General features: G+C 35.4%; 1 protein-coding gene across 2 annotated transcripts; it reads left to right on the plus strand.

Moving 5' to 3' along the window:
- The first annotated feature begins 77 nt into the window (after window positions 1–77).
- LOC130729674 (protoporphyrinogen oxidase 2, chloroplastic/mitochondrial) lies at window positions 78–8,994 on the plus strand. Of its 2 annotated transcripts, none has more exons than XR_009016067.1 (18): window positions 78–235; window positions 476–515; window positions 919–1,054; window positions 1,621–1,686; window positions 1,899–1,949; window positions 2,063–2,119; window positions 3,916–3,992; window positions 4,113–4,149; window positions 4,301–4,366; window positions 4,643–4,683; window positions 5,294–5,426; window positions 5,568–5,735; window positions 7,026–7,100; window positions 7,329–7,452; window positions 7,538–7,646; window positions 7,932–8,006; window positions 8,094–8,180; window positions 8,589–8,729. XR_009016067.1 is itself a non-coding variant. In XM_057581494.1 (18 exons), the coding sequence occupies exons 1-18, from the start codon at window positions 118–120 to the stop codon at window positions 8,702–8,704; spliced, it is 1,596 nt and encodes a 531-aa protein (XP_057437477.1). In that variant the 5' UTR covers window positions 79–117; the 3' UTR covers window positions 8,705–8,994. The 2 variants fall into 2 exon arrangements, 1 of the variants encoding a protein (XP_057437477.1); XM_057581494.1 differs by having other exon boundaries at window positions 79–235; window positions 8,074–8,180; window positions 8,589–8,994.
- The last annotated feature ends 3,029 nt before the right edge of the window (window positions 8,995–12,023 follow it).

Below are 12,023 nucleotides of genomic sequence, written 5' to 3' on the forward strand. Positions count from 1 at the left end.
GCCACAAATTTTTCCGGTCAGGGACCTGGTTCAGACGGCGAAACAAAGACAGGGACTAATTTGAGGATTAAGCCAAACTTTTATCATTAAAAACAGAGACGAGACGACACCGTTTGTATGACATCTCGCCTGGCTCTCGCTAAGTACCTCCCTCCCTCCCGCATGCAGCAGCAGCAGCAGCCTCAAGTTGACTCACAAATGGCGTCCTCTGCAACTGCAAAACATGATAACCCAAGTATCTTATCTCCTTCCTCTAAATCATTCACATTTCTCTTATTTATTCTCATTATTCTGATCATAGCTAATTACCTATCACTTGAAAATTAAAATGCAATTTTTTTTGTCTCTAGGTTCATATTTCGTCCAGTAGTAGTGTGTGGATTTGCGAAAAAATGTGTGATTCTTGTTTGTTGATATGTCTGTCCAAAATTCCTTAAATTTTTAAAACCTTAACTTGGTGTTTTTGGGTCTGCAGGGTCTGTCAAAAGAGTAGCTGTTGTTGGTGCTGGGGTAAGGTATGGTGGCTAACTTCTTGATATCTTGATATTCTTATCTAATTGTTGGCTACTATTGAACTTATTTGCTGTTAATTTACTCAATTTGACTGTTTAGATTGCATAATTATGGTTGGCTACTTGCCTACTTGGCTTGGCTGAATTTACACATTGGTTATATCGAATTAAAGCATTAGTGAGGGAACTGTATTGTGCCGCAGTTTGTGTATGGTGTTGGATTGGATTTACAAGGAATGATGAGATGTCATTTCAAGTTGTTTCAATAAGATGATTGTTTGTGTGCTATTTAACGAATGAAATTGGATGCCCGCATCGTCCATGATGTGCAGCTCAGCCACTGATGTTCTCGAGATTCTGTATATCATGACATTGAAACTGACTAACTTTGTATTGTGGTGTCAAGTGGGCTTGCGGCGGCTTATAAATTGAAATCACATGGCCTGGATGTCACTGTATTTGAAGCTGATGGAAGAGCCGGAGGGAGGTTGAAAAGTGTTTCTCAAGATGGTCTAGTTTGGGATGAGGGAGCTAATACAATGGTAAGTTTACTAGTAACCGGTGTATTTAGATCCTTTAAATTTACAGTACAGTACATGCAAGTAAATGTTAATGAAAAATCTAGGTTTAGTTCAGTTCAGGGTGTGGGTTGTCACAAATCTATGGAATATATATATCAAAGTATTTAATGATCTTTACTCAGTAAAGTTCAAAATTCCAAACCATTGATTTTTCATCAATAACTTCTCATGGGCACTTCTTTTAGAAAGCACCTTCACATTAGAACTGGAGGATTTGTTACAAAGTTAGTATTAGGAAAATTATAACCCACATGATGTTTCAGCCATTTTCAACTTAGAAGTGAGGCAAGTCTCCTTGTGAGCTGCTCAATGTCTCAATCTTTCTCACGGGACCCATGAGATGGGAAAAATAACAAAATTCAACATGTTTCTATTTAACCCAAACTTAAGGGAGTTCTGTGCAGCAAAATAAACTTCATGTGTAAAAATTGAAAATGACTTGTAGGGGTTGTTTGCAATTTACCCTTTATTTGATACATGCTTCTAAAAAAAGTACTTAGTATCAATACTTTGTTCACTTTGTGCAGATCGAAAATGGAATGGAGGTTACAGGATTGATTGATGCTCTTGGGCTTCAAGAAAAGCAACAATTTGTAAGGACTTTTTAGCTTACAAAACTTAATGTCAGAGACCATGTTTTCCCAATAAGATAAAGCAATTTTCTTTCATTTATTTTCCATGACTGCCCTCTTTCTAATCCTATGAGCTGCTGGAGCCTTTATTCTTTGAATTGAATTATAATCTGTATTTTTTTGTTGGAAATGTAATTCAGGTTATGACACTAAAATCTTTTTTACTGTTACAGCCTATTTCACAGCATAAGCGTTATATTGTGAAAAATGGGACACCACTACTGGTATGTCTTGCTATTCTTTTACTTTGAGTTTAAACTTTTGAAATGGATTTTCACATTTTGCAGCTATCTTTGTCACAAAATAACTATGAAATTTGGTAACTTTTTAAAATCAGGTACCCACAAATCCTGTTGCACTACTGCAGAGCAAATTGCTTTCTGCACAATCAAAGGTTTCTTTCTCCAACAAGTCTAAGAACATTCCATCTTTTTGAGCTCTGAAAATTTTCTTGTTCATTATTATGAAATGCTACACTTGCGAAGGTTTTAGATTCTAGAAATACCTCATAAATATCTTTAATGTTTTTGTTGGTGTTTGTCAGACTCAGTTTCTCTTTTCTGCAAAATTTAGTTTATGAATAATACTTTGGGCAGATCATTAATTTGAAGTATGAACTCTGAATTAGGTATGCATTTTCTAACATATGATGTTTATAGCACATAATGTCAATGGTCTGACCTTGTTGCTTTTGATACAACAAATAGCTAACAAATATGACCTGTTCTGTCTCACGGCATATGTTTATTGACTGTGTTTTTTTTTTCCTTATTACCCTTCTGGTTCACTTTTGTAAATATCTCTTACCAATGAGCACAGAACATTATGACAGTTCTCATGCTATCTTTTTAGTTACACCTTTTTGCTGTGGGGAAAAACAGTTTACGAGGCCATGCCCCACTTCTTTTGTGCACGTGAAGTTACCTTGCATTAAGCTATTGCTAAATTTGTGAACAAATAATCCTTTGAGGAATTTCTTGTCATATTTTGTTGCATGTCCTATCTGTTCTATTACAAACTATTTTAGTATTCTGACTCTAAAATGGAGCTAAGTTGCATTGATATGAGTACCTATATTAGTATTGCTGTGGAGTATGTCAATTTTTCTAAAAGTATATTATGTAGAAATATAACAAAATAACAACAAAGTAATTAAATCATAATAAAAATATATTTTTCTGATACTCTAACATGAGTAAGCAAATATATTTAAAGAGGTCACACATTTTGAAGGGGTTGAAGTAGCAGTTTTTTTTCATTAGTAGTAAACCAAACTACTTCGGTAGCGTATGGTGGAAAGGTTAGAACAGGACGAAACAAAACATATAAGTTGATCCATATTGGTTCCACGTTTTTAGGTGGAACCAAAGAAATAGAAAAGAATAGAGTGTCCTGTTCTGTTTTTTACATGGACTGACTTTTACTTATGTGGAAAATGAGAATTAGGTTTGTACCTATGTGCATTCAATAAATACTGGAACCTGATACATACATAGTATAGGTACAGCCAAGGTATTAAAAATGGACCACATTGTTCGTTGCAGCTGCACCTACAAAACAGTGGCAGCAAGTGAGTAGAACTGCAATGAACTGCTATAATGTAGTGATTAAATTCACAGATCATGGCCACAATGAAATGGTGTTGTGGACACATAGACCTGATAAAATGGTGGTCTCCTACAATGATGTTTTTCTCCTGCAATCTTTTTTCTAATAATTTCAATAAAGCATAGAATAGAAGCCGTTTTTGAAGTAGAACAAGTGCCAGATGGTTTATTAAAGGACTCCATGAGTGCTTGAGGACAACTAAACTTTACTAAGGCATGATTGCAAATAGTAGACAAAGGGGCCCAGACACTAGAAAATGGTACCCAAGTCAGTGTAATCTATTTCTAACATTGGCCATGAATAAATATTATACTAAGAATATCAAACATGTCAACATGGGAATCTGGCATGAGATGCCCTCAAGGAAGTTGATGCCAAACTTCAAAATCAGAAAAGGTTCTGGACATAATTTAGGGAGTGAATTATTTATTTATGTGGAAGGCAAATGTAAGCTTTTTTAATGTTGTTTTTTCCGGTTCTGTTAATGGTATTGATTACCTCTTCTAGATGTAGCTGATTAAAACTATTAACCCATCAAACTTGACAAAGATAGCTTGCCTACTTAGCGTTCTAAATTTGCAGATCCGGATCATATTTGAACCATTAATGTGGAAAAGAAGCGACTCCTCCAAAGTCTGTGATGAAGATTCTCAGGAAAGGTTCAAAATACCTCAGCAAATGGCACCAAATTCTATAGAACCTTGCACTTTATCTTTTTAATTTTTTACCATAGCACAAAAGTTTTTTTTGATAGCCTTAACATTCTTTCTATCTTTCAGTGTGGGCAGGTTCTTTGAGCGTCATTTTGGGAAAGAGGTATTTTTCACATTGCAATGCCAATTTACCCTCACTCATTTGACACTTTTGATGATGTGTGCTTTTAGTGCAAAAGTACACAAATTTTCCAGCAGTGTTTATTATTTGGATCAAATAGTTTTATGCCTAATTCCAACAAAATTATTTGAAGGTTGTGGAGTATCTAATTGATCCTTTTGTTGGAGGTACAAGTGCAGCAGATCCTGAATCTCTTTCTGTGAGTTAATTCTCAAAACTTGAAATATTTCCACAATATTTCATATTAATGAGTTGTAGCTTTGGAGGATTTCTTATTCTTCTCCTAATTTCAATTTGCTTCCTGATAAAAAAGAGAGGAAATCTGTCATAAACATCCTTCTCTATTAGAGAGTACTGGGAATCCAATGCAGAAATTACAGATACAGAAATGAAATAAACAGCAACTAGGATTAGATAGATTTCTAGTAGACCTAACTTTTGTCCTTAATTAGCTTCTTTCATCTATTTCAAACAGGTGCGCCATTCTTTCCCAGAGCTATGGAATTTGGAGAAAAGGTATTGATTGCAACTTTCTTGTAGTTCTCTTCAATTTAGCTGAGGTTCTTTGTCTTTTAAATGCTTACTTTTTTTTTTTCTCCATTTGGTATTTTCACTTGATATCTGTATTATATTATATGAAATATGGTACCCCCTGTTCTGTTTTACATATGAAGTATATTGATGAGTTTTGTGATAATTATTGGACATACGCTTTCCTCTCCTGGATCTGGTGACATATATTATTGTATCTGACACATATTCAAAGTTGTGACTCTGTTCCTCTGTAGCTATTTCAAATAGATCAATTTTCTTTCATGCAAAGTAACATTAACTGCGCGGGTTGTGCACTCAAGTACAAATAGTTAATTTCTGACTATTAGCAACAACTTTTAACCTAGTGGTAAGTGCTCGATCCAACGGATTGTAAAAACAGTCATATCCCGTTGCAAGCTTAGGCAGAAAAAGTCACCCTTAGAACATTGGAATTTTGGCATACCTAGCCTTATGACTAAAGCTGTTAAAATTTGAGCATGGGAGTGATAGAGGGAGTCTCTCTAGAAGTACACTGTACATTTCTTTTTATAGTTGTTTGGTTACCTTATATTGGATACACTACATGCTTCAGGTTTGGCTCTATTATAGCTGGGGCTTTGCAATCAAATTTATTTGCCAAAAGGAACAAAACTGGAGAAACTAAAGTTGCACAAAGAAAAAACAAACCCAAGCGTGGTTCGTTTTCTTTCCAGGGTGGGATGCAGGTATTGAATCATTGTGCAAATATTTCTCCTTTCAGGAAAATTCTGCTCTGTGCTTGATTAGAACCATTGATCATTTGAATATCGTATTCATTTTGTTAATACATATCTTCCATCTCATACATATATTTGTATCCAGCACAGACACTGACCGATACATTGTGCAAAGAGCTTGGAAAAGATGACCTAAAATTAAATGCAAAGGTTTTGACATTAGCTTACAGTCATGATGGAAGTTCCTCATCACAAAACTGGTCTATTACTTCTACTTCTAACCAGAACACTCCAGTGGTTGATGCAATAATCATGACGGTTAGTATTGTTTTCCTTCTTTATGCTGTTTTATTCTTTCCCTGAATCTTAATGATGTAGGCACTGCATATTATGGATGAACATGTTAATATTGACTAAAAAGTAAACTGAAGTCATGGAAAGACTTGTCTTGTATGTGATGATGCAAGTTTGAAGGAAAATCTACATTTCAGACCAAATCAAATTAGAAGAAAGAAAGTGAGATAAACAAGACAGGAGAAAGTCTCACACAACAAAAAAAATGCATTATCATTACAATTGCTGTTTTTCTTGAGAGAAGAAAAAAAACATACTCTAGATGGTTTCTTGCCAGATAGAAATTAAAAATTTAGCTCAAATATACAAATGGACTGTTTTTCTTTTCTTATCCTGAGGATAGGTCGTTCCAAGACACTTGATAGAATTTTGTTCATTGAGAACTTGTTAGGTCTAACTCTATACCACAAGCTAGCTCGTTAGGTGAGGATTGCCATTACAAGCTTATATTAACCTTATCTCTAGTCTATTATGTAAGATCTCAACACACCCCCTCTAGCTTTGATCATATCTCTAGTCAATGTGAGACCTCAACTCACCTCCTCATGCCCACAGCTAGATAGCAGGAGCTTGAAGTTTATAGGATTGGACAACTGTAGGTTGCCCATCTAATGGTGACTTAATAGTGGGGATATGAGCAAATATTTGGTACTCCTGTATATTGAAGACCTCTCACATAGATATAGTTATTTCCCAATTTTATTTTTTAAAATTATTAAAAAGGAAATAACTTTCCATAAAAGGTATAGATGATGTTTGTAGCGTTGAAAATTTTCCCAAGGATAGATTCTGATACCATATTAGATTTTGACTTAGGAGTAGTATTAGGTCAGTCCTGACTCCTGAGTTCTAATTTATTAATATCGTTATATATCTAGAGGCATCTTTGACTGCAGTGTAGTGTACTAGTTCCTGCAGACCGATGTTAATGTGACATCAGGATGCTCAAAATTAATTACAGTTGGTATTCATGAGAAGCTGGCTCATAGATTTATTCTAGCACTTCGTAATCTACATAGGCTTGTAATGATTTTCTCCACTGTCTTTTAAGCAGCATTATTTAGGCAAGAAAAAGAACATAAGTTGTATTGTTCGGCATTTTTTTTAAGTGCTTTATGAACCTTTTGTTTGTTTAGTTTCTGAAGTTTTACTTCCAAGCTCACATCTTTACAGTGAAACATTTCCACCACATCTTGTTAGTAGCTACTGTTGATAACTTCATCAATTTCTGACGTGGGTTTTTCTATAACACAGGCCCCTCTATGTAATGTCAAAGACATCAAGATCTCAAAAAGGGGAACCCCCTTTCCACTTAATTTTCTTCCTGAGGTATAAAGTATTACAACTTGACTTGGGCTTCAATTAATGTTCTTCAATTTTTTTACATATATATGATGGCATCTTACTTTCTTCATATGGAAAAAACTCATTGGCCAGTCCCTTTACCACTTAGTGTGTTGACTGTGGTGTGGGGGATTAGTGTCATGGCTATCGGTTGTGTGGATACTTTGGTCAAGACCAAAAAAATCTTATGCTCTTTGTGCACAATTATTGCAGGTGACCTATTTGCCACTCTCAGTCATAATTTCCACCTTTAAAAAGGAGAATGTAAAGAGACCTCTGGATGGATTTGGAGTTCTTGTTCCTTCAAAAGAGCAACAAAATGGTTTTAAAACCATGGGTAATGCTCCGATAAGTGTCTGTCTTTAAAACTAAAAGAGTTTAAACGATTTTTTGTGTGACTTCTGAATTATTTTGCTCTACAGGTACACTTTTTTCCTCTATAATGTTTCCAGATCGTGCACCTAGTGATTTATATCTCTATACCACCTTTGTTGGAGGATCTCGAAACATGGAACTGGCTCAAGCTTCCACGTACGTGTACTATAGTTGTAATCATATATTTAGCAAAACCTTATTTGTATCTATTGCCACATTGATGTGTCTTTATGATTGTCACCCTCACTCAACAAGCTTTTATCTAACCTTATTCTTTGTTATTTAAACTTTTAGTTTAGATAAATTATATAGAAGTAAATCGGAATGGCAATAGACATTTAGAGTGACTATGCATCCCAAAAACCATATATATTCTCCTGTTGATTTATCTTTTTTGTTTTCTTTTCTCCTTTTCATTACTAAATTTCTTGTTTACTGCAGTGATGAGCTTAAGAAAATTGTTACTTCTGATCTGAGAAAGTTGTTGGGAGCAGAAGGGGAGCCCTCATTTGTCAAGTATGTCATCAATTTATTTTCAGTACTTACTCTACTCTTATGTTCTTCTAACTATGCTCAATGGCAGCCATTTCTATTGGAGTAAAGGCTTTCCTTTGTATGGCCGTAACTATGGATCAGTTCTTGAAGCTATTGACAAAATGGAAAAAGATCTCCCCGGATTTTTCTACGCAGGTAAATATTTTATGATGATTTTTCTTTACTGGTAAAATTTCTTGTGACAGCTTCAAATACAAATACTTTTAGTGTGATTGGATATCCGTTGAGTCATGAGTGTAACATAAACGGACATTTCCGTTTGTACTGATCAAAATAGATAACTAAACATATCCTTAACTTCCAAACGGACTATGTTCTGATAGAGATGAGATTACACAGAATGTGATAAGAACCTTGGGGAAACCATATCACAAAAGCTAGCAGTTGTAGTTGGAGAGCCGAATGTCTTATAAACCCTACACTAGATTCTCATACTTGATACTTCTAATGTTGGACCAAAGTTGATCCTAACAGAATGTGATGTGAGCATATACAAAACATTAAATTCTAAACTTTTAATGCTAATGATTATGAACTTGATAGGTAACCACAGAGGTGGACTCTCAGTTGGCAAAGCAATTGCCTCCGGTTGCAAAGCAGCTGATCTTGTAATCTCCTACCTCAACAATGCATCAGAAAGCATAGTGCCTGATAAATGATAATCATTATTGATGTAGGAAGTGTATGCTTCGACATTTGTTAGTTTGTTATCTCCTCATATCAGCATGTAATAACTATTGTACTTGCACGACTCCCCATTTTGAATTAGGAAGCTCATTAAATGCAGTCATTATTGTCGATGCTGCTCCTACTCAAGGATATGAGAGGATATCTAGTCTAGGCAGTTTTTTCCTTGCAAATATTTAATATCAAAGGAGTGTATTACACATTACTTAGAAGTACAATATATAGATTATAGATAAGAGTACCTCGTCTATCTCCACAATAACTTTCCTAGTGTATCTTGATCATTATCTACAAAACTAGTCCTATATGATAACATGACAATACTTTTCATATTAATTTTATATATTATCATAACAAAATATATCTCATATCTAACTTTGTCTTATCATAAGAAAACATCTAATATCTCAACACTTCACCCACACACTCGAGCGTATCATATGCATACAGCATCGAACAAATGTATGATTTTCGCAAACCCCAAAAGGTCATAGTGAAGATATCAACAAGCTTATCCTTAGAGCAAAGAAATGAGGTTTTGATGACACCAGAAATAATTTTCTCTGATAAAATGGTAATCAACTTCAATATGGTTTGTTCTCTTATGAAAAATGAGATTGGAAGAGAGATGCAATGTTGAGTGGTTATAACTTATAACACGTTAGTCAAGACCATAGACCTGTGTGTAGCATTTACTCATAAGGCCAGCTTTCAGATAATCTACGTGTCCATTAGAACCCAGACCCTCCTTATTGTTAAAGACCCAACAATAGATGTCCCTGTAGGAGGTGGGACAAGTACCTGCATATGGTCAGATTCTAAAGTTATTAACATCTTCAACTAGGAGATCTTAATTTAGGATTTAACTCACTTTTATGAGTCTGTATTGCCACAAGAATTTAAGGCAACCATAAGGTTTCAGTGCACATTTCGCTCCAGCGGTTGAGATCTTATTTTACTTTTTGTTGGACTCACAATGCCCAAATATTGATATTGTTTATTTTACATTTTTTTGCATTGAATGAAAGAGAAACAATGGTTATTTTATTTAAGATCTCACTTTTGAAGGTAGTGGAGCTAAGGTACAAATCTTAGTTTTTTCTAAGATCTATTGTCATGTAAGACAACTCCAATGGTAGAATCTTGTTAGATTCAGATCTTATTTTATAATTCCCAAATTAAGATCTCCATTGGAGATACTCTTATGTTATTGTCTCTGGTCATCTTAGATAAGATATAACTTCTTGTACTGTTTTAGGTATGGTAATAAAAGAAATAGCAGAAACAAAGGCATAGTTGGCAGGAGATAAACAATTATAAAGAGTAAGTTATAAACTGGATGAAGAGTAACGATAGAGCATTTACTTTTACGAAGGACAATAGCCAAGTAAACCAAAGTAGGTTGACTTAGAGTAGAAGAGGTGATTGGAACAGAAGATGAATCACTTGGTTCAGTAGAAGGATCTGAGGATATAGGCATAAAAGAGTCAACTGGAGAGACAAAGAAATGTGGTACCTGAGGAAAGATTTATGAGGAAACTGAAGGAGTATCTGAAGTAGCCAAGTTTGGTGTATCTTCAAAGAAATTGATATATATATAGAATCGATGGTTTGTAGGTGAGTAGTATATATCAGTAACGTTTTTGAACGAGTATCCAAGAAAAAACACTTAATCGCACGAGAAGAAAACTTACACGTCCTGGAGAAAGTTCACTCAGTAGCTAAGACTTGTGGCTTCATTCTATGTTTTGGATATATAATCCATTAGCATCTAAGTACATGTATAGAGATTCTTCGCTTATGTGTGTAAGAATTGGAATATAAGATGAATCACTAGTTGCTATGAAAAAAGTCATTTAATCACACTAACTAAAGAGCTACACAATAAAACAAAAAGTAGCGTTGCTTTCCCTTTTTGCACCTTTGCTAGGGTTAAGCAAATCCAACAGCGTCGTCACCCCTTGGGGGTTCTCTTCCTCCATTAGGGAGGATCTCTTTCTACTTGTTTAGGCTTCCCCCCATATTGTGTGGATTTCTACCACATTAGGTGGTTTATTACCCAAATAATTAGGTTTTTTCTTTCTCCTTTCTTTTGGCCACAACTACCACCCTTCCTCCGTCGTTGGCCACTACCATCCATCCATCCTCAGGAAATTTCGCGAACCCTAGCCTCGGTAGGCTCTGTGACCTCCGCCCCTGCAGGCACTGCGTATCCACACCCTCTGTGCGCCACCTTGGCAACAGGCACCAGCTACCACCTATGAGCTCCGACTACTGCCCTTGCCTCGGTCACTATTGTCCCTATGTTTGTCGCCTCCATTTCCCTACTCAACTCCGCTAAGGTATATTTGGAATCTTATAAGTCTCGCTGCTTCCCCTTGTTTCTCAAAGTTGCATGATTGTCCCATGTTGGTGTCGTTGTAGCCACGATAAACTATTGAACTTCCTTAATAGCCTCACAATTTGCATCTTCAACAAAGTCGATTGAGTTGTTTTTTTTTTGAGAGCGCTGATTAAAGTTATTTCCCCGCTTAGAAGTCAATTAGCTTCTCTAGTATTTTGGCTCTTTACGGGCTTTTGTATAGCCTTTAGAGATTTATATCATATTTTTAGCTTATCACTTGAGTGTGAATGCATGGTTGTAGCATTTCCAGGGATTTATTATCACATGTAAGTTGTAACCTTTCGGACTTTTATTCTAAAAAAATATTGATAAAAAAACATAATGGCCCATCACGGGTAATCTTGAAACAATCCATCTGCACTTTCATTTTGTTGCACAAATTAAGAAGAAACAAAAGGAAGCGGTGCGTGGTCCAACCTGCTATAGAGGATAAGAATAAAGGATTGATGCACAGAAGTGCTCAGAGTCAGAGAGTGGATGTGCAGGTTGTAATTGCCTGTGTTTGTTGTTTTGTTTGTGGAAGTGCACTTGCCAAGCAAAATTACAACCCAGAAAATGAAACCCATTCCCAAACACTTAGAATGCGTCCAAGTTCTCTTCAGAACAAAACAAAAAGAAGAGGAGTGGTGTTATGTGGCGATTTCTGACTTTGATTTCGATGGAATCCTATGGAAATGGTCCCCAACTATCATTCTTTTCACATGCAAGTGTTACCCCTTTTACTTTTGTTACCTTATCTTTTAAATAAATAAAATAAAACTTCATGTAATGAAGACCAATCAGTTCCAGTCCAATTGACAGTAGATGAATTCCTAATATAGTTAGTGCAAAGTTCGATCTTTAAACAGTGTGTATGGAGGTGGAGAAACATACTCATCTAATGTGAT

Source organism: Lotus japonicus, chromosome 1 (genome assembly GCF_012489685.1).
Source record: "Lotus japonicus ecotype B-129 chromosome 1, LjGifu_v1.2".
Taxonomy (NCBI): domain Eukaryota; kingdom Viridiplantae; phylum Streptophyta; class Magnoliopsida; order Fabales; family Fabaceae; genus Lotus; species Lotus japonicus.